The following is a 24,017-nucleotide window of genomic DNA, read 5'->3' on the forward strand; positions in this document are numbered from 1 at the left end:
AGTTCGGTCAGGTCAGTCTTTCTAAGAAAAAGGCTGTCCAAGGCTGAGCCAATTCCCCGTCTTTCCAGATGGGCAACAGGGTCGGCCTTCAAACCAGTGAGAGCTGCATACAAAATACTGCACTCACTTCAAATCCAAAAACACATCACTTCTGTTATCATACAGGCAGCTTCTTTTCAAATTCTTCAGAGCTTCCAGCTGATGGGCCCAAGCAATTCTCAGTGGATGTTTTCCCTGATAAATATCTGGTTGCCAGATCAGCGATTAACAGATTTAGGCTGCCCTCTGTGAGAGCCCTGGGTTATTTTAGCCACATGACTGAACCCATAGCACTGACATAAAGTAGCATGCACTTTTTAACACAGAGAGGAGGCAAATTAAGAACGCTGGCTAACTGTGATGTCTCAAGATATATGCACGTACGGGCTTACCATGAGTGAACGAACAAATGCACGACCAAATGAATGAATTAATCAGTCTAACTGCAAGGAAGTAAGTAGGCGGATATCGCTGTATGAATATATTAATATGCAAGTTATTTTCTCGCTTCACGAGCATCACATCTTGAAATGATACCCTGTGAGAATCTCATTATATCCGTCCGAAAACAGACTAAGACCGCTCAATCGTTTCACCTCCTTGTTAAAAATAAATCAAGAGGTTAGCTAGAGGTGGTCGCTGTTCTATCCGACACTAATCTTATTCACTCAATGTCATGTGCTCACAGACATCCAAGGCGATTATGTACATAGTTTCTGTTTCACCTCTCACTATGTAGCATGGAGAAACATGCCCTCTAACTGATGGATAATCAGACTTCAGCAAGAAAAATACAATAAGATCATATCCTGAGGAACTACAGTACATGAGGATGAAATTCGATGGATGTGAACATCAGCATGGATCTATAAATCTGTGTATTCCACACAGTCTTTCCTTTACACTTTTAATAACGTCTCTGGAGGGTTTTGTGTACAGAATAGCCAAGTTTCTCGCTCAAGTTGGAACTCGCATCAGTCAAAAACTGAATGACATTATTCCTATCACATTTTGGGTCATGTCAGAAGTCATAATGAAAGGCATGCTGGTGTTTTAAATAACTGGGGGATGCTGATACAGAGGAGTATATGTCCTTGGGTGAATGAGGACAGGTTCAAGAGGAAATGAATTCTCACTGACATAAAACAGTCTACAATAAAGCAGCACAGTACAATGGTATGATGGTATTCTTCATCCTCAGGAGAGTCAGCGTGAAGGGAAAAAGGACAGGAATAAAGATGTTGGAACAGTTTCATACTCCCAGCAAATGTGTCAGTGTTTTCTTTTTTTTTTTTTTTTTGAATATGTCAAAATATTCCACTGCAACATGCCATGTGCAAGGCAGTGTGCATGATAAAACAGCCAAGTGTTGACTCAACGGCAGGGTGTTTCATATTGAAATATTTTTAAATGTACGATAAAGAAATCTCTTTGAGGAGGGAAATATAAATGCATAGCCGGCCTCTGTCGCAGCAGAAGAAACATTTTAAGAGGCTTTGAAGAAGTTGTTGTGGAGGAATAGGTTTTCTAGACAATATTTTTACATATGCTGTATAAGTTAATGGTTCTAAGAACCGGGCTTCACTGTGACATTTGAACTAAAACCATCTCTGAAGCTGCAATTAATGCAAAGCCTTTTCCTTTTGGTTTAAAAATGAAAAATATGTTCTTGCACAGAAGAGTGACTATCTCATTATTAGATTGGATCATTTACTAAATTTAGAGAAAATTGCTAGTAACTATTTTGCTAATTAATTCATTGTCAGTCTTCAGGCAAAAATATTTATTTGTCATAGATGACAGTAAAGTGATTATTTTTCATTTTTGGACTGCTGGTCAGACATAACAAACATTTGAGTATTTCACCTTAAGCTATGGGAAAATGAGAGTAACCAGTAGATTTACTGATAATGACAATTATTAGTTTTAGCCCTTCATTCAACCTGTGGCCAGAAAAAATGTTGGAATGGTACATTTCTGAAAACCATTGATTTTTAAAATGCAATCAAACTTACATTTACTTTTTTTTTTTTTTAGCTTAGAATTATTTTAGGTCATGCACATTTGTGCATGACAGTTTTTGGTTGGACCACAGAGGCGAGGCCAGCACCATCGGTCATCTGAGTGAGTGTTGGTGTTTCCCCATTAGCGGTTGCTCTTTTGAAATGAACACGTGCTAACATGCTGACAGTCCTGTATTACTGTTTTGGTCTTTTTCTGTGTAGGATGACAGCATGGTTGAATCTTAGGGGTGGAATTATTAAACTAGCTAACTAGCCAGCCACAGTCAAATTAACAGTAAATAAATACTTCTGTTACTTCTGTTTCAAATGATCTTGTTTCAACTTAGAAGCCCTCTAGCATTTTATACGCAGTGAAGCCATTTGCTATACTAGATTTGGACCTAGACTTGTTGAATTTTTTAAAACATTTTTTAAAAATATCACATACCCCATGCTGTACTCCATAGTGCATATAGATGTACCAGTACCCCCATTTGAGAATTCTGAAGTTGCAGATATGTTGAAACTTGATGTTTCTTTATGTTTAAACAATGCTGTTGTGAACGTGCGGCAATGTTGTTCAGGCACAAAAAACACGTGGTTATGGAAAGGAAAAGATCATGTTTTTGCATTAAATTCCTGCTTTTGTGTTACAATTATGGGTGGAATTGCTGCTTATGTTCTCAACAAAAAACAACCAGTTTTGTTGTTCGCTGGTCTCTCACAGCGGTCTCCAGCTTGGCAGTTGTTGGTAGCGCGCCATTTACGTGCTCCTCCCAGTGACATAGTCAGCTCATACGCAAATAATTAGAACTACATCACTTTGGAAACATATGATACGTATGAAACTTACAAATGCAACATATCCCTGGTTTGCACAAACGTACAATGCCAAAATTTCACTCTTGCGACTGGTCTGCTTCATTACATCGCACAGTGAGGCAATCCCCTGTGTAAAACAGTACACAATGACTAGATTTCTCCTAACATACATCTTTGCCAAGAAGATAAATATACAACCAAAAAGTACAATACGTTTGACCTCGAGGGTAATAGCTATAGAATATTCATGTGCCATACCCTTCTGCAAGGTGCACCAATATCATTACAGCTAAGATTAATGCATGGCCTTCCCTAACTCCATGTGCAGCACATTTAGGAATGACAAGCAGCGCATAATCAGCATATGTAGCACTATGTCTGGCTTTGATATTTATTGAGGACTATGTAATAAAAAGCCGAGTGGGGGCACGAGATGGCCGGTGTAGATATTCGATCCACGCGGGCAGCACGCCTAGAAGCGCCTGAGAGTGAGGCGTGAGCAGACAAGCCACTCTCCTCTGCGTCAGCTTGGTAAGTGGAGCGAGGCAGAGGACTGAACTACAGGTAGCAGCTGGTGACTGTTTGGAGACCTGGAGGGCTTTGAGACCTGCACTGATCATTACCTTTCACACAGCATTTACAGCTTAGTTTACAGACACTGGCCATTATTAGCCCCACTACCTTGTTACACTAAAAGTGTCCTCTAGCCAGCAGGCGGCTTAAGTGAGAGGGAGAGGACACAACACACAGCTCCCCCAGCATGGCGGCTGGGCTGGAACACACCACACTGAGGCGTCCTCAGGAGCAGTGTAAAGGCAAACATCCTCTCCAGTTGCACATCATGTCTAGTCAGACGTTGTCAACAAGACAGGAGTGGCAGACGTGTGGCTAAAGATAGATCCAACGACAGCAACGAGGCATTCGAGGGGGCTTTGTTTCATGACGGCGAGGTTTTGACAGCCAGATGAGGTGTCGGGGAAAAGTACCAGCTATACGTCACAGCCAAAAGTCTAAATTTTGATTCTCGTGTCAATGGAGAGACGCGCATTGATCCTGAGGATTGAGGAGGAGAGTCAGTGGTGGCTTGCAAAGAGCTGAATTTTGTCAACTACTAGAAAACATGTAAACAACTCTAAATAAATAAACAGAACCACACAGACATCAAGTGAGAGATATGTGTCAAAAATATGTCTGAATAATAACACCAGTCATCTGATAATGTTACACATACAGAACTCTTGCAGGCATGAAAAAATATGACAGTCAATCACACTATTTATTCAAGGTAACACCTCTCAACTACCTTCCACTTCGATCTGAGGAAATGAAACATTTTGAGTTTATGTGAGCAGAATGATGCCCACTATGAGATTATAATAAGATGTAACCCACCAAAAGGAGCTGAATGCTTCTATTTCTGTAACAAATCAGGCATGTAGTATGTGTTGTATACTGGTCAAAAGTTTTTTAAGAAAAGGAAGAAAAATAGGATCAGTGGCAAGACGAATTGTGTTTTTGTCAGCTTGTTAAATGAGGAATTAAAACAGCTCTTTCTCAGTGGCTCCAGGTTAGAATTTAATTGGACAGTTGTTGACAGGAACTAAAAGATCAAAATAACATCTATTCAATCTCTTGTTGACAACCGGAGCACTCATTCTTTCACATTTCAAATGATTTTTAAACCATGAAACAGCTATTGCCATGCCGTCTCGGGAGAATCACTTCAATCCATTTTCCTTGTTTTTCACAGTAGATTTATCTCAAACAATGACAAACATTAATTCTTTATGGCTGTGTTCACGCCATCACTCCCTCACTAACCTATATGATAACAGCCGCTTATCATCGGTATAAACAAGGCACGCCAGGCTTACAGCACTGGTCAAGCTTCAATAACCAAGTGCCTCTTTCATGTGCTTTTGTTTGCGTTCTTAATGTATGCAAAAATTACAAAGGAGCGAGCTCTGTCACTATATCGAAACAAATGAAAGACAACTTAAAGGATCTGAATAATGGTCTCTGTCTTCACATAATATGCACTGGAAATTAGCAAAGCAAAACAGCATTGTTAATAACTGCCATTCAGAATCCCTTCTGGTATTCAAATGTTTAGGCTGCATCAACGTCTCAGCAACCGGGGTTATGAGCAACAGAGAGTTGGACATAAACCCTGCTGAAGGCCACAAACAAATAAACAGAAAGCTTGGGTCACAGACAGGATTAGGGTTTAGAAATATGATCCAGAAACTACTTTTAGTGTAAAAATAAATAAATAAATGAGTAAAAGTAACCCTGAAGACATGAGTTTCCCTCCTTTTGAAAAGAAACCCAAACACATCAAAATTCACAGACGCCTTTGCAGCACTGGTGCACAGACTGCAGGTTCCAGACTGACAGAATGAAATAACTTGGGGTTTCACACTGTCAGTGAGACAAAATAATCTAATTGCATGGATTTATGAAGGTGATCATGCAAGTGGTCCACTTCAATATTGCATTTGAACATATCAAATGGCCAGTATACAATTGACAGTGACAGACATACTGTGATGTATTAAGGCATATAAACAATAAACAGATTTTTTTTTTTTTAAACGTAAGAAAATTTGTATTACCAAGGCTATATGAAATATAAAGGACTGAGAAAATAGCACTCTTGGTCATTGTGATTGCTCCTCAAATTATCAGCGTTTTAGAAAATTGTGCATACGTATATTTTGTAATTGTTTTCTTGTATTACATTTCAACTTAGTGTTGTGCTCGCAGATTTGTGGTGTGTGACAGTTATCTGTTCGTGCTTATTGTTGTAACAATGTTTATCTTGCACATCATGTATGTAAAGAAATTTCAATATAATAAAGTCCAGAAAAAAACAGCCCTGCACATTAGCTTTAAGATGATACAGTGTGAAGGAATGCTACGCAGGATTTTCTGGGGGGAAAAAACAACAACAAAAAACAATGTATACATTCATACAAAAGTAATTCCTTTAAATCAACACTTATGACCCACTGGAAGTGAATGGTGGTGTATTTATCTGCAGACAACCTGGCTGTATTTTCTGATTTTCTTCTTATTTTGTTGTTTTCTGAAAGTTCTTGGGCACATTGCACAAGTGAGGTCAGAGCCAAAATCAATATAGCCTGTGCTCTTACAATATTCTACAAACGCTGGTCCCTAGGGTTCTACCAGAACTTGACAAAAAAGCTTTTAAACATGCAGCATCCTCCTGAAATTATTTACAGAAGCGTCTGGAATTGTCAGAGCTGATTACTACGAGAGACTTTGAGTCAATTTTAAAGGATCGAGAAAATAGCACTCATAGGCAGTGTGATTGCTCCTAAAATTTCGTCTGAAATCGTTTTAGAAAATTGCACGTTCATGTTTCACAATAGTCTTTTGTACGATATTTTAGCTGGATGTTGGGCTCGCTCATTTGTGGTGTGTGACAGTTGTACTTGTCTGCTTGTGTTTAATGTTCTGACAATGTTTATGCTCTCCTCTCGGCCAGGTTGTCCTGGAAAAATAGATTTTTAATCTTGCATATGAAAATCGCAGCCTCAGTGCTGAATAAATAAAAATATAGTGAGACGAAACACTAAGCAGACAAAGAAACAAAGCTGGTTCCAAAACGAATGCGAATCTGAGGCAGGCTTTCACTTTTGCAACATATTCCTGTATAGTATACCTTTGAAGCCCATGAAAACTTGGTTTCATATTTCTCAATAACATTCAGTATTCATGACTGCACAAACTACATAAAGATAGGAGAAAAACATTCTCAATTATTAATTATTTACACTCAAAAACTCCTATTTGTTAATCTGCTTCATCAGGACTGTGTTTGTGAGTTCTGTCAAGATCTGACTGACTATGGCAACATAGTCAGTCAAATCTAGAAAATTGCACTTAGTAGAGTGCAGATCTCCTCCAGGTGGCTGTTTTTCAGCTGCAACATGTCCAGATGAGATCACTGGCCACTTAGCTGCACCTACTGAGGTTATCCCTCCCAGGTCCCATACAATCAACCTGGTGACGGAGATCACAAAAATGTTTTTTTTTTTCTTCTCATGTCTTGCCTAACTTTAGTGGATCATAACACATTGGGTATAAAATTAATCTGTAGATACTTGGGTTCAAAATGAGGCATGAAGTCATGGAGTCAGTTCACTTTCTGAGCTTGTTTTAGTCAAAACTATTTCTGAAAATGACTTTTGCTCTAAGATTTTGCTACACGAGTTTTTGAGGATTTTTGGTCTCTACCAGCCGCTTAAGAGAAGTAAGAAATCAGCCGTCAATGACGGCATAAAGCAGTAAAACTACTTTCTCAATTGAGTTCTTGAGCGTAGAGTAATAAATGTGCACAAAAATATTAGGCTGATCAGTCCAGTAGTATACCAGATTAGCTGCAGACAGACAGATTAACACACTCAACAACAAGAATAGTAAGGGCAAAACCACAATTTAGAAATCTCACGTGGGAAGCGAAGAAAACTTTGTTCAAACTTTGGCAGAAAGTTTTGTGCTCATGTTGAATCCCAGTTTATAGTAACAAAGTGAATGAGAAAATAATGTTACAGGACTTTTAATGCACAACTATTGAGATGAATAGCATTAAATTAAACAGGTGTACCCAATACAGCTCTGTACTCCATAAAATATGATACAAACATTTTAGTTAATGGCAAAGCACATTGCATCTCATCAACTTAAAGTGAACAACAAAAGCTTAAAAAAAAGAAATATATATATAATCTATTCTTTGATATGCTTTGAGTACTCTGTTTGGCTTCCAATGCTGTAACCCTAAAACACTTGTGGGACAAAATGTTTCCTACCGCTCTCAGAGGGAACACCTGCAGAGAGAGCCCATCATGAGGCCATTTTGGCATTCATGAGTATGATTGATGACACAGAGATGGAGGCAGCGTTTGAGAAATCCCCTCTGCTGCGGGAGAAGTGATGATTGTTTGGATTCTTCTCACTGATAGTGCCCCCCTCTGCTTCTCAGTAGGACACATTCACATTACATTACATAGCAGAAAGCAGCCTCAAACACTGGTGCTACCATATACAAACCCAAACAATAACTGCTAATCCCACAAGTCCAATTATCTGCAATTTTATGACAAATATTTTGATGTTTGTCAAGTGAAATGTAAAAGCATAAACACAGCACAAACCCATCAAAAGCTGCGATGCCTTTCAGGACCTCACTGCCAGATCTATCTCCACGTGTGAGTGACAGGAAGGTCACATTAATCTGACGATACATCAAAGCAACACTGGCTGCAGGGGCTAACAAAGTCACCTGGCCGTTCCCTCTGCAGGCACTCCCATTTAGCCCTTTTTAATCCTCTCCATCCCATTACATGACAGCAGAGAACCTGTGCACATTACACGCTTCGGCAGAGATCATTTGCCTCGTTGTGCAGGCAGCCAAGGATCACATAAAATATCAGCACCGTTATTTCCGTCCCATCTCCATCTCCTGGCTGGGAGTAAACAGAGCTGGCCGTCAAATGATAGCATAGGATACGACATGCTAAGAAGTTCCATTGAATCCAGCAGTCTGCTGTGTGACTCACTTTCCATATCTTGCCATCTTGCCTCAGACGTTGGGTAATCCACTGAGTGGAAACTGAGACAGCAGGGGCACGCCTGCACAGTGCAGGTCTGATCTTTAACCAAAGCAATGAAGAAGTGGATTTAAAAAGGCTGAAATTTAAGGAATTTTAGAGCGATTGAATTAAATAGATATAAAGTCTGCTGGGGAGAGGGGGATGCTCTGGGCAGTTTTAGATTCGTGAACACTTTAAGACTTTCAGTGCAATGCCCAAGTTCATGCTCCCGTGGTTTAAAATGCCTTCACAACGTAGCTGCTGACAGCCTGCAGCCTGGCCCGGTCAGCAGGCAGAAGCAGCGCCTAAGTCTTGTGGAATTACTGTACCAACTGAGCCTTTAGGCTTCGGATCATAACAACATTTCTGTCAATAACACTGACTCCACCGCTGTCATTCCACCTGACCTGCTTCCTTCTGTTTGACCAAACACAACAGCAAAAAAAAAATACAGGATTGTAAGCTTTTCATTTTTAGCTTTGTGGAAAAACATACTGTTGCAGTGGCTGAGCAGTCTAAGTGGTGCTGAGCACATAATACCCTTTTGTTATTTCTGTTTGTTATGGTTGTAACGAGTGCTTCATATTGGCAAAAAAGACAAACAAACAGTATGACCATAATGTGAAACCACTCATTTGAATAATAAAACAGTGAAATCACAGAAACGCAAATAGCTCTTAATGAAACAAACATTCATTAACATAAATGTGATTAAGAATTTAATAGTAGTCTAATGGGATTAATTAAGTCTAAACTGATAGTCAAAAAATGTGGCGTATACATGTATATGAGAAATCTAGAGGCTTCTGTCTAATTTGATGTCTAACTCAGTCTCTAATGACATCTTATATCAGAAGCAGCACCAGCACTCACACACACACACACACACACACACACACACACACACACACACACACACACACACACACACCCACCCCTGTCACTTCAATTTGATGTGTAAGTCTCAGATAACGGCAGAGAATTCAAGAAATCAAACGGCATAGAGACGCCATTTAACAGCGCAAGCATCATTTGTAGAGGTGGACCGGTAACATGAAGGGGGACGTTTTTGCCAAATCATCAGTGAGTTAATAGAGTGTGATGGCAGCTGTAAGGCTGACAGAAACAATAAGCTACACGGGAAGCTTTAAGAGCCCCGCTACACCAAGTCCCACAAGGACCAACTAATCTACACATACTGGAATATTAACTCCCAAGTAATGCTGTCACTGAAGATGTCTCCTATATGCCACATGGACAGCCTTAATCCCTTCTATGTCACTACCTGGACAGTCAATATTATAAACCGTCGTGAAAATAACGACTAAAAAGGTTGAAGGGTGTAGCTTTTGTTTCAATACTGGGGGGGCAAATATGACTCAGGGGGTTTAGGGGTCCTCATTAATTTAATGTTTTCATCCAACAAACTGGGCCTTTTCTGCATCAAATTATGGCGCAAATGTAATTAGCTCTTGTACAAGTAAAAGTAAGGGTTTCCACACATTCATTTGTTTCATGATTAAAACATCTGCCCCCACGTGTTGATTTTACATATATATATGTAATTATGCAGGGTCTAAAAGTTTGCTTCTGCAGCAGCTGCACTTCTAATTCATTGATCTAGTCTGATCAGATCAGCTCTGATCAGATCGGCAAACCAATTATCCACCCCACAACTAAAACTCTTCAAACTGCTGCTGAAAAACAACATAACTCATGAGGAGTTCTGCCTGTGCAGTGTTCACGGACTCACAAAAACTTTAGAGATGGGACACGGTATGATTAAAAAGAGACACATACACAAGAAAAAAAAAGGGAGTGCCCTGTGCATCCCCCACCCCGAGCCCCCCAAAATCTACACCTATGTCATATTTAAAGGCTGCGTAAATTTGTGTGTACAGTGCTTATGTTTTAATCTGTCATAAAAACCCTCAAAAGCACTCAAGTACAATGACCTTTTATGTAGCCCTTTTAACTATACAGTAATTCTACTTCAGGTGTGCTTTCAGTACTGCGCATACTAGAATTAGAGAGAACACATAATTAAAATGACAGTTCAAAGCAGGAAATGTCAGATTTATCCAAAGAATTAACCACTAAACTCTATTCTTCATAGACTAAATGGAAATGATACCAAAAAAGTAAAGTACCATCCATGAGATAGAATTTAATATAAGCTCACTTTATTCATCTCTGGAGTTTAAACAGTGAAGATGTATTACTGCGTCTAATACTTTTTCTTTAACAGATGATACTGTGCTTTTAAATCGACTTTAAGTATTTCCACCTTTACCTTTGTCAAGACCTGGCTTACCTCGATTATTGTTTGCATGAGTGAGAGGCAATAAGTCACGAGCCTGAAGGGCATGCCCATCACTGTGTGAATTTGCTGAGGTGTTGATAATGCGTTGTCTCTCCAGCAGACACGTAAGGTTATGACTCATTCAAAGACCACATCAAAAGACGTTTATTCAGGGTGACAACGTTCGGAGATGAGAGAGATTGAATTTTTCACTCATTTGGGAGATTAGTTGTGATGTCAGGGACATGGATCCAAAGGATTTAATCAGTTAGTTATTCAACCCATCTCTGAACAGGTGTGCCTGTTATCAAATATGCAGCCTTTTGCTTGTGCCAGATTTGCTGCTTTATAGAGAGAATGATTGGCCCTGAAGCACAACAATGACGACCCGGAGAGACAACTCAGCTGGGGCAATGTGGAAAAAAAAACAACCTTTTATTCCTAATTACTTTTCTTCAGATGCAGACATATCCACATCACATCAGCATGCCAGGTGCAGGGCTTTTACTGATCATGTGGAAAATCACACAATGCTATTTAAGATTTTTTTTTTTCTGATATTTAAAATATCACTGCAGTAAAACGTATGGCTGGGCAATATGGAGAATTTTTCCTAAATAAAATACCACAAATTTGATATTATGACAATATTGTAGAGTTGACTGTTGTTGCTGATTTTTTTTAGAACCATCAATAATGTTGATGTAATGACTGAGGCAAATAATATAACTGTTAGATCAGTTTGGTAAGTTTAGAAATGTTCATCACATTACTGTAATTCAGCCTTTAAAACCAGGAAAAGATACTTACAATGGTATCCAAAATCTGAAATGATATCTAGTGTCATACCAATATATTGCCCAGCTCTGGTAAAACACTGTTTTTCACTTCACAAGTCCTTTTAAATGAGAATGCATAGGTTTAGATTTCAGGGAAGACGCAGGAACAGCTCAATATTTGAAACACATGCGTTTGTCTCCACCAATGAATATATAAAAGTGTTACTTGGAGGGACTTTTATGTGACAGTCAATGAATAAACAAATGGTATACATACAGTATATCCCAACAGCACTCCTTATAAAGAGCTCCAAAATTATTCTGTAGTATGAAATGTTTCAAAATCAAAATCATGTTAGTTTCCCTTTTTTGTCCCTATGTTGTTGTTGTTTGTCTCCGTGTTTTTGTTTTTTACTAAATTACTATTACTATACTATTACGATTACTAAAGTATAAAATAAATAGGCCTACGTGGTGGCTAATGTTTTAATTGTGGTGGGCTGCCACAAATATATGAATGTGTAAGGAAACCCTGTTTAAGACATTTACACCATGAACGGATGCAGAAAATGCACAAAGCAGTGCAAATGAATTCACAAGACAAAGGAATGCTGGAAATTAAGTGTTTGATGCTCAAAATTGTTGTTTGTGTTGTTTTTATATCAAATTTGCAAAAAAATATGCATCCTTAAAATCGTTTTTTAATGATTTCACTCAAGTTTTCAAGCACTGACACTCATAGGCAACCCAACTAAACATTTCCTAACCTGTATCTTATGCATGTGTCATCTCTGGGCAGTATATATGATTTAACTGTCACAGGACACGCATGCAAAAAGCCCTAAATGTAACATTCATTCTTTAAGGTATTTGAAAGAAGTGCTCCAGTGGCTGAAATTATGTAGTTGACTCATGGTTATGGACTGCTGCTGAAGCACTGTGAGGGCCAGCAGCAGTTCCACTTCACCTTATCACTTAATTTTCGCAGGACAGGAGTTAATCTGCACGGCTGATCATTCATTATCTCTGCTTGGTTAGCACAGTCGCAGACCTCTACTGGACACAGATCTTACGCACACATATGCCTGCCCAAGGGACTCTTTTACACGTGCAGTATCGATGCTGGCTGATTGGATATTGTTATCGCAGCATGAATGCATAAATCAGTAAACCAGCTCTCATTAAGTGAAAGCTGGGGTTGAAATGAGGGCTTCTCCTGATTACAGCAGGCCTGTCACTTGATGCAAGCTGCATACAGGAGGCTGCGCCAGCTGTTGGTCACCATCCAGTCAGGTCAATTAGGACTATTTTGGTATTTCAGTAGATCCCCCGTGATCAGTCTGAAAACTTTGGTCAGTTAGACTCGCAGCAACTTGGTGAGTGACAGGTGGTTGAGGTGCTGTATAACAGATTCGCCTGATGCAGTCACAAGTTACCCCCTGCAGCATTTACGCACCGACAGTTTGCATCATGAACGAGTTCAGTGGGATATTTGGGGATTTTTAACTTCTACATCCAGACTTTAACATTAAATATAGACGTGTTTATTGCAAAAAAAAAGCATGTGTTTATTCCCGAGGCTGTTTGCAATGCTTCGTGTGGCGGGTCGTGAGCCTATCTGAGGGGTCGCTCTCAGTGGAGCCTTACCTGGGATCTCCTGGAGAGGAACATTTGCGAAGCTGAAGCCTTTCCCGATACAAGCCTCCCTCACCTCGCTGCAGTTCCGTGCCTTCAAATCGGCTCTTGCTGCAACAGACAGCACAGAAAAAGTGCAAATGATGGTCTCTAGTCTGAGCATTGTTCACTTCTGTGATGATCCTTAAGCTTCTCTGCAGTATATATCCTTGGTGATTTCCCAAAAAAGAAAAAAAAAACTCCCCTGCAGTAGATCCGCAGGTACTTAATGACTGGGCGTTTAATGGTTGCAACTCAACTATTAGTACAAACACATTTCCCCAAAGCAAAAACGTGCTCCTATCGCAAACGAGAATGATTAAAAGTCCCCCGGCGCCGCAGGATAACAGGACTGCAAGTATGGAGGTGCCACATGAATCCAGGCAGTGCGTTTCCCCGGCGTGTTGACTCAACTTTGCAGAGCAGACGAAGCCCCCTGGTCGCTGGGTTGAAGTGGAAATGCTGTGTGGAGGGGAGCGCTCAGCGTTCACATCAGATGCACCGGCGAGGCAAAGCGGGACGCAAAATATGGAGTGGAATCCAGCCTCATCCATTTCAGTGGGGGCTGCAGGTCGGCACCTACCAACGGAGATGCAGTGGAAAATTAAATAAACAAATGAATAGTTAAAAATAAATAAAAACATAGGTGGGAAGATTGGTAAACTGTGTGATGCAATAAAAATCAGACACATTTTGAAAAAAGTGTCAGCTACACCAGATATGTCTTCAGCTTAACATGGACCTGTATTACAAGAAACCTGTTAAACCAGGGCCGTAATCACCTATTTAACATCAGGGGAGACATTTTCAACCTACACCTTCTATGAAACCGCCCTCCAGAGGGGCTCTGACTTTTTTTTAATAACTTTTACACATTTAAAGGTACTACAGACATTATGGTATTTTTTGTTAATTAATTGTGTCTCCACACAGCAGGTAATTTTACATTCTTTTTTTTTTTATTGGTGAGTTAATTTAACATTAGTGGCATTTATACATAAAAGGTAAATAAGGCAGATATAATAGAGGGACATACAGCCAATAGCATAAAGCATACAAAAGCGGGTAATGTGTGTGTGTGTGTGTGTGTGTGTGTGTGTGTGTGTGTGTGTGTGTGTGTATGTGTGTACACATGCATGTTTGACTGTTTTATGAGAGGAAGCACTATGTGTTCATGCTGTACTGATTTATATATATTATTTTTTAAATTATTATTAATTAATTTTTTTTATCAGTATATTTCACAATATATATTATAATGACTGCCTAGTGTAAAACCCAGTGGGAATATTTAATAGTATGTTAGTGATGCATTACGGTAACTACTTGTCACTACTGTAAACCCGAACTGATATTGTTTCTATTTCTTTTATTTTGTAATATTGTATTACATTATTGTATTTGTGCAGTGTAAAATCTGGTTTATTTGCCTTCTATTTTCTGTTTCTAAATATGATCTGAAATACTTCGACACCCCCATCAGTAATGGAGATTTTACCAAATTCAGAAAATGTAAATGTAGACTGTTTTTTCTTTTTTTTTTTTTTTTGCGCATTCATCTGACACCAAAGCGAAACACCAGTTGCACAGCATCAAACTGTATTAACCAGAGGATGTAAAGGATGTGCTGGAGACCAGAAGGCAAGCTTTCATGGCTTTATTGATTTTGGAACAGCTTGATCCGAGGGTAGCTCAACAGTGGATTAACATGGCTGCCATCACTGCACAGGGTTCCCATTGGTATGGGATACCACATTTTAAAAGGTGCTTTAAAGTGACTTGTTTCAGAGGGTAACACAGCGATGGATAATTTAAGATCAAATATCCAAATTCGCTGCTTTATGAGGTCATTGATTTTAAGAGAGATAGTCATTATTGTAAAACAATTAACTCTCTGCTTGTTCATGTTGATAGAATATGTCCTTTGACCACAGGAGCAGTTGAGTATCTTTAAAGAAGGCAGAGACAACATTGTTGACATTGCAAACTTCGGTAAATGATCAAATTCAGAAACGTTATTTGGCTTCCACACAGAAAACCAGAGTTTGAATCAGAAAACACATTATTTTTAAACCAGAAGCAGACTGTCACGCATCCCAGACTCAGCCGTGTGCATGGTATCATTTCAAATATTAAAAAAAAAAAATACTGTTGTTCATGTAATCTAAGGTGCAAATTTGGTCACATATGCTGACAGCGGCTAGTCTGAGCCATCCTGCAGCTCCCTTCAAGAACTCTCTGCTCTACTTTTTTAGTGAGACTTTTTGACCTGGACATGCCACAGTTAATTAATGTATCCAACTTTGAAACTCTGGGGACAGTAACATCCAAATGAAATTTTTTAATACAATAAAAAATTAATTTCATGGGAAATTCACAGTTAAGATAGCTGTCAAGTTGCCAAAGTAGACTTGAAAGTGCTGTAGGAAGGCTTTTTGTCTGTATGTATGTGTGCATGCATATGGGCTGCCTTCACTGCTGTCTTTGCACACCATTTCTAATACAATGTGTGTATATTCCCTTTTCAGATACATTGCATTGCCAAAACATGTTTTTACTCCAACTCTTTTGGGAATCCCACGCACTCCCAGACCAGCCAGAGAGATGTAGTCCCTCCTGTGTGAGTTTATCTGGGGGTCTCCTTCCAGCTGGTCATACCCAGCACTCCTCCAAAGGAAAATGTAAAAAAAAAATTTAAAAAAAATCAACGAACACAAATTCAAGTGCAGTTAAAAGACTGAGGATGCACAAAAAAATGGAGTTTTACTATCTTGGCAAAACCCACAAACAGCTCTTGGCAAAACAGTAAACGCTGCAGCAATTGAGGTGACTAAACTATGACTTTGGCAATTGCTTGATGGTGCAGGAAGCATCAAACAGGATATAATTAACATACTCCTCTCACTGTAGCTATGAAGAACACATTATCAAGCAAAAGCACTCCAAAATCTCAGCAACCAAGAGGAATAACTCATAAGATCCAACAGTTAAACAGGCTGGGTTCACTGAAAGCTGCTTCAGCACCTTGGAGAGCGTCACATCCTCACCAGGTACCTGAACACCTCAGGTGAAAATGAATAAATAGCACAGCTTTGAGATCATCTGACATTGCTGAAACTTTTCACCATGTCTCAGAGGAAGACCATCCACCTGTAGAGCATCCTTGATTGGCTACTTGTGCTTGCAACCTTTTTCTTCTGGCTATCAGCCATAGGTTACAGGGGTCAAAACAGCTCCGTATGATCCAGCATGCATCACTGCAGTTGAGACCCCAAGCTGTTAAAGCTCAGGATGAGTCAGCTGATGATCAGTCTTCCATAAAACATCAGTGGGTGATGATGGTGGTATTGTTTTACACCAGGGTGTACACCAGGTTACACGTTTTGCTGATCTACATTGCTTTATATGAGCATGTGACAGGAAATTCAGTACACATTTTATGTACTTTTGTAATACTTTTTTTTTGGAATTCATAGTGTTTTGTATTCAAGTCTGTGTGCACAGTGTTTTACCCAAGTGGCAACCAAGCCAATTTGCATTTCCAGGGATAGTGAAGGAATGGTGCGCCTTACTCTGCCTCTGATTGGCTTACTCTGACATTCTTACCCTAAATCAAACCAGTTTTACTCCTCTTGCCTAAATCTAAACAATCCAACCAACAAAGGCAATATTGATTAGTAATAGCAAATCATAGGGAGATTTGGGCAGGTCCTTTCATTGCTATCCTAGGATTCATAGATTTGCAGCCTCTGAGGCAGGAAAATGACACCAATGTGGAAGTATGAAAAGCTGCACTTCCTCTAATGGCCACTTGAGGCTAGCTCCAGATGCAAGTGACTCCCCATAGGCCCCCATGTTAAAATGGCCAACTTTACATCAGAAATAAAGTCTGGTACAAACTAGTTTTACCATCATGTGGTCATATGCCTCCGCACACCAGTCAAGCTGCACTTAAGGTTACGTCCATGTCTGTGAAAACATGGATGCTTCACACACAGAAGATCAACAACCTTGACATTTGACCCACCAAATTCTAATCAATTCATTCATGAGTCAAAGTAGACATTTGTACCGTCTTCAGATATCGTGTTCACAAAAATGAGATGGATCCAAACTCGAGACTTCAAAACAGTGTCCACAGAACAATGGGTGATGTCACGGTAGCTACATCCATTATTTATACAGTATATGGGCGTACACTATGTTATAACTTATATGAGCATGTGTAAGGGGTTTCACAACATGTTTTACATACTTTTGTGATATATTTTGTGTGTTTAATTTAAATCTGTGTGTGCAGTGTTTCACACAGCTGCAAGACAAACATTGAGATTGCAAGCTCAATATGTTAGCATGTTCACCTGATTGGAGGTACTACGGCAGACCCAGAACACACTGGAGGGATTATATATCCCATTTGGCCTGGGAGTGCCTCAGGATCCCCCAGAAGGAGCTGGAAAGCCTTGCTAGAGACAGGGATGTCTGGAGTACTTTGCTCAGCCTAATGCTCCTGCAACCTGGCCTTGGATAAGCTCATGAAAATGGATGGACAGATGTTTCTTATTGTATTTAATTAGTTGTCTAGGTTACTGCACATGTGCAGGCTAGTAAGAAGAGAAAATAACTCATGATTAGTTAGACAAGAACGGTTCCAGCTATGTCAAGAGCGGAACAACTTCTTAGTGTATCCTACAAGTGGAGAATTAGACAAGTGTACTTTTCTCAGAAAAGCTCAAGGGGGTTAATGTTTTTGGATGGAAACTGACATGGAGAATGTAGATAAACTGACAAACCCAGATGACCTTATTTCTGCCTTTCCTTGGAGTCATGTCCCAGAGGCAGGAAATTGACTGAATATCTGAATAGGAGCCAAAGTGTTCCACCTGACTGGACTGATGTCATCTATGTGGCAAGTACAGAACATACTTGACTTGATGCCAAGAATATGAGCACAGCTGTTCTCAACGTATGGGGACTAAAAGACTCAACAACTCCCACAGTATATATCTTTACCAAATCCTCAATACATGCAGAGAGACACATAACCATGATCCCTTAATCGTTTTCGTTGGAGTGAAACCGCTGTGTGTTGTTCTGCAATCTGACATGACTCTTGAATCAAAGAATAGTCAGACTAAAGACCAATCACACGTTCATAGTCACATCGTCTAGGTGTCCAGTTTTTGCAGAAGTGATGTCATTGGTGTTGAATCTCCAAAGGGCTTATGGGATATGGGTGTGCAGTGGTTATTTATATTCACATATGAATGGAAATGGAAGACACAGTTTTTTGAACTATGACATCTTTCTGTCTTTCTTGCTTAAAAGAGTACTTCACTTGGAAAATGACGGTTTGTATGTCAATTAATCGCCACACATTACCTTGAAATTATGAAGGAAATCTGTTTTTCCTTGCAGTCTCAATGGTGACAGAAAATCCAAGAAATACTACAATGTTTTTCATTAACTAAGGTAAACGGGGGCTGCGTTTAACAACAGCATAACTATATCCATCTACAATCTCACACAACTCCCGCAGTAGAAACTAAGTCACATTTTCCAGTCGTATACTCAGTACTTCTCAAACACATGTATTTTTTGCTAAAAATATTACAATATAAAGAATACACAGGCGTGCTACTTGGCCATGTATGAGGTTCCACACTGTGTCTGAGAAACGGCTTTTTCAGAAACATTTCAAAGTCAAAGTTTCCCCTCAGCTTTCAATGTCATGTAATCCTCATGTCATGGAGCCACAATACTATGCTTCAACCTTGTAGCTATGTTTTTGCATAAAATCTAGAGAAACATGCTCAATCAACTTTATATTTCATAGAAGCAATAATACAGAGCATGCGTAGGATAGTTTCTCAGAGAAAGACACCCCACAGTGTCGCAGTTTAGCTGAAAGCACATGAGGTTTGCTGGTAGCCTAAAGAGCTGGCATGGGACAAAAACATCTGTATCATAATATTCGTTGACATGTTTTTTCTGCAATATATTTCTAATGCACAGACACTATTTTTGCCATATGTTCTGTTGTGAAATTAAGGCAGATGTGTTCCTCTCTTCCCTGCAGACACTGAACCCTTCGTCAGTTTAGCACTGAATCACACTGACATTATAATAAACAAATATGTGTTCCTCAAAAAGTGTGTTTTGGATGTTGGTGAGTCCCTGTACATGCATGTATCACACTGGGTATTGTGCCGGTCTGATCCTGTCTACCATTCATCCATTCATTCCTTCATTCTACAGTTTCATTTTGGATGTTGAAACATATCTAATTCAAACATGTTAAACCACACTGGAAATACTGTCAGGAGGATTGTTCAAATAAACCTCTAAAGCCATTCTTGGACCTCTGTAAAATGCTTCCTCCTATTTCTACCACTTATCATACCAGATCATCTGCATGGATAAACATCATTGTGCCCACAGTGTATTCTGAACTCAGCAAAACTGCCTTTTCATACAATGCACCCTGGCCTTGGAATAATCTCACAAGATCAACTTTTTCTGCAACTGCTATTGTATTACCACCACTTTTAAAAGAATGTTTCATGAAGAATGTAACTGTTTATAATGGGAAAATAGTTTATTTTAAAACTTTTCTTTCAAATAGATGATCTTAGTGTCCAATGGCAATCCCAGAAATGTTTCATGCATATACAGGGGTGGCACTGTATGTTCACGAAAGAAAACCTGGTTTGATACATGTTATATGAAATAACAATAAATTAAAAAACAAATATTTTCATCACAGCACCTCAGACTTCACCATGCACTATAAACGTAGTGGCTCCTGTGCTGTGAAATTTTTGTTTGCCATTTTAGGAGTATTTTCATGTTGTTCATGTAGATAACTCTCTCGCAACATATCACATAGAGTTCCCTTGGTCATTACATAAATACAACAAAAAATTGTGGACGTATTCATCAAGACTTCTACGCGATAAAAAAAGAGACAGAGGGAAAAGGAAATTAAGCAATAAACATCTGTAGACATAAACAACCATATACATTAATAATCACCAACCTGAAGTTTTTCTGTATTGCTATATTTCACACAAACCACCTCAACACCCCTTCTGAAATACAATAAACAGCAAATTTTAAACAAAAAAATACTTCTTAAAACTATTTTATTCTCTCTCTGAAACACTCCAATTGAAAGAAACTCACCACAAATGAACTCATTTCAAACTGAGCGCCTCTGAACAGTCAGTTATAAATCATCTTCTTTTAACTATCTTATGCAGTGAACTTCTCAACCTGCCAAACCAACCCTACCCTCACTGGGGGACTCCGAACATTTATAAAAAGAGAATAAAGTCCATATGAAAACTTTGCATTTGTGTAGTTTTTTTTTTTTTTTACTGCCTCTTAAAAATTCTTATTTGATGTCTATTTTTTAGTTGTATTTTCTGACAATGAAAAAAGAAAAAGCCTCCTGAGAGAAATAGCCTGTATGAGGCTATACTCTCTGCAACTGTGTCCCCATTCAAATATCTCTGCAATGTGAAAACAGGCTTTTGCATGAGTAGTCTGGAGCTGTGGGGAGACATAACAGCTCCTGCTGCCCTGAACAGATGCTCAGAGGACAGGGACTCTTAATCCACTCCCAGCGAAATGAGATGCTGTGTTCAGCAGAGGGCCCACTGAGGGAGGAATAAACAAACACTGGCTGCACCCATGCTAAATTAGTAATCAAAGTAATTAGACAGTTCTCGAGCCCAAGAGGTTACCTAGCCACCAAACCCTTCACTGTGTGCACCCACTCCCAAAGCCTTCACCAGGAGAACGCACCTGTGTTTTTACTCCAAAGGAGGTTTCATCAGATCACTTGTAGCACTCCTTTTGAACTGCTATTGCCTAGAACTCCACCTGAGACCACTTCGCCCTGGCTCTCCTTAAAAGGAAAATAAAGCTCAAAACAATGCCATGGCTACCGACAAGTAATGCACTGTAATTTTTATATAACCCACATAATAACCCATGTAATAGTGAGCCAGGGCGCTGTGATCACGTGACCTACGTGCTGCAGGCTGTCTTCTGTCATTTGACGGCTGATCATAAACAAAGGGGGCTTGGGAGAAGTTTGTCTTCAGGGCATTCTTGCAGAAGTCTGTTTATTTTCTCCCACCCTTAACCAAGAAATATCTCTCTAGCAAAAAGCATTGAAGGCAAACTTCACCCAACAGCACTTCAGAAAGTCAGGAAATATAGTACAAAGACTGACAAAGTCCACATAGGGCTGTTGAGAGAAGTTTGCCTTCAGGTGGTGGTTAGGTTTAGGAGAAAGATCATGGCAGGCTCACTTCTCAGATGTATCTGTGTAAGAAGGTGGTTAAGCTTGTCGTGATGTTGGACACATCAAACTAAGACAAAATTGGCCCCAGGTAACAAGGGTTTATGTCCTGTGTGAGACCAAAAGTCAATGTTGAGATATTTTAAGCTATTAAACATCACATCATCCACGCAGACTGTATAAATAATGGATGTAGCCACTGTGATGTCACCCATTGGTTTGTAGACTGCCATTTTGAGCCAGAAGTGGCCATATTTGTACGAGATGGTGGAGCTGCGGAGGAGCGAGAGGTGGATCTAACTCAGAGTCAGCAGTAACGCTCTTAATTATGCTTAACTTTAGGCTTCAATAAAATATAAATGTGTGAGTTTTATAGAAATTCTGCCCTGTGCAATTGTAATGAAAGTTGAAATTAGCTATTGAAACCAGAACTGTTTTTTGTACCAGCTTGTTAACATGTTTATTTCTGATGTAAAGTTGAATGTTTTAACATGAGGGTCTGTGGGGATTTTGGAGCCACCTTCAAGTAGCCATTCAATGAACTGCCGTTTTTGGCACTATTGCATAGACTTCAACTTCGGAGGTTGCCGCTTGGTCATCACGTCACATTTTCACTTCATCACCACTCATCTATGATTCTTTTCCTAACCTAACCAGCAGGGGCACTTATTCTTGAGATATCATGGTGCTAATTTGTAAGATATTGCTGCCAAGGCTCACAAACCTGTCCACCTAATAAGTCTGCAACTTCAATTGGAACATACCATACAAATAAAGTCTGTTTTAATCAACACATTTACTCTTTTATCCAATCCATCCATGTGTCTAAAATGCAAAAAGTTAATAATTTAACATCATCATCACTCACAAAAACAGATAACAAATCATGTTTTAAGAGAATGGATATCAACAAAGCAGAACTTTAAAAAGCTACATTCTCTGAAAGATTAAATTACATGGGCACACACAAACAGTCGAACTTGCAGATAAATGCTAAAAGGAGCTTAAATGGCCGTTGAAATGGACGTTCTGACTGTTTCAGTTTCAGTGGAAGCACTAAATGAAGTTGAAGTGTCAATTTAAGTTTGAGTTCATTTTCACTGAGGGTTTCCTGATTGCATATTTTACCGTGCAGACTCAAGTGAGAGTAATAACCTGCTATTGTCATGAATTAACCACTGTGATGTTTATGATCTCATTTCTAAAAGTTTAGATTAGGACAAAGAAATTAGGATAATTTACAGACCTTAATTATACTCTGGAAGGAAATTAAAACTTTAATTAATTGGATGTCATAACACCCTTGACAATTTCAGTATTTTTGTTCATGATGAATGGGTGAAGGTGAAACTCAACATCAACAACCCCAAAATAAACTGAAAATACCCGAAAAACCCTGTTCTTACATAATTTCTACTTTTTGGGGCTTTGTAGTGAGGTTAATCCTTTTTCTTGTCATAATTATGTGTAAAGATCATCCTAAAATCATATATCTAAAAAAAAAACAGAAGCAACAGAGCCCAGCACATAAAGAGCACTTTAAGTACGGCAAAGTATGTCAGTAATTTGTATCATGCAATTACGCTGGGATAAAACTGCAATAATAGAACTTGTTCTATTTCCACATAATACACATAATACTTCTAAAGTCCATTAAGTATTAATGACATGCACATCTGGTTCAAGACTGATTCTTGTTCACTGTAAGGTGTTGATTAATTCCCACAACATCAATTATTCTGAGATCGTATGGTGCTAATTGAATGTCACATTTGTACCCACACCTTACAGGTACATACAAAAGTGTAAAAACTGAGTCATGTGTAATAAAACTGTGCATCTGCGACAGCGTCAGCACTCCTCCTCTTCTGTGAAGTATGGCCAGAGAGGTCCCACACATTCTCCACAAGCCTGCGGCAAGGGAAGACTCTGAATATGTTTTCATTACTCATTCTTCATCACTTCAGCAATTGTTCATTGCATTAGAAACAAACATGTCTTTGGGGCATGTCTTGGGCCGAGTATGAGAAATGAATCCATTATATAATGAAGAATGATCAAAATACAGTATGCAAATACAGCGAACAACAAAACACATTTTCTCCATGATGAAGCCTGTGTGTCTGCTACAACCGACTGCAGCATAGCCATATCAGGGATAGTGCCATGCAAACTAGAATGTACTAAAACTTCAAAAGGAAAACTAAAATTCCTGCATTTATAATATTCATGGCTTTAAATTATTACATATATATATATATATATATATATATGAATGGGAATCGAGAACCTGTTCAAAATTGTCCAATCAATTGGATTTGTATGTGCCCTTGCTTATCAATTTCTTTAATAATGCCTGCATGTTCGTCAAAAATGAAGTCAGACTCATGCGTCTTCGCTGCTGGAAATTTGCAACCAGACGGACTCATGGCGGAGAGGATGAAATGGCTTTCAATGTGATTTCAT

At 39.1% G+C, this 24,017-nt stretch overlaps 1 protein-coding gene across 2 annotated transcripts in view; it reads right to left on the reverse strand.

The window, feature by feature from the left end:
- The window catches only part of LOC121949433 (glypican-6-like), a 150,370-nt gene that overhangs the window by 103,711 nt on the left and 22,642 nt on the right, over nucleotides 1-24,017 (reverse strand). For both annotated transcript variants that reach the window (XM_042495118.2, XM_088083290.1), the window contains exon 2: nucleotides 13,214-13,819. In XM_042495118.2, coding sequence (XP_042351052.1) covers nucleotides 13,214-13,364 — 151 coding nt within the window. In that variant the 5' untranslated portion in view covers nucleotides 13,365-13,819. The remainder of the gene's footprint in view (nucleotides 1-13,213; nucleotides 13,820-24,017) is intronic.

The sequence above is a fragment of the Plectropomus leopardus genome, chromosome 10, assembly GCF_026936395.1.
Source record: "Plectropomus leopardus strain MGB_pleo_1.0 chromosome 10, ASM2693639v1, whole genome shotgun sequence".
Classification (NCBI taxonomy): domain Eukaryota; kingdom Metazoa; phylum Chordata; class Actinopteri; order Perciformes; family Serranidae; genus Plectropomus; species Plectropomus leopardus.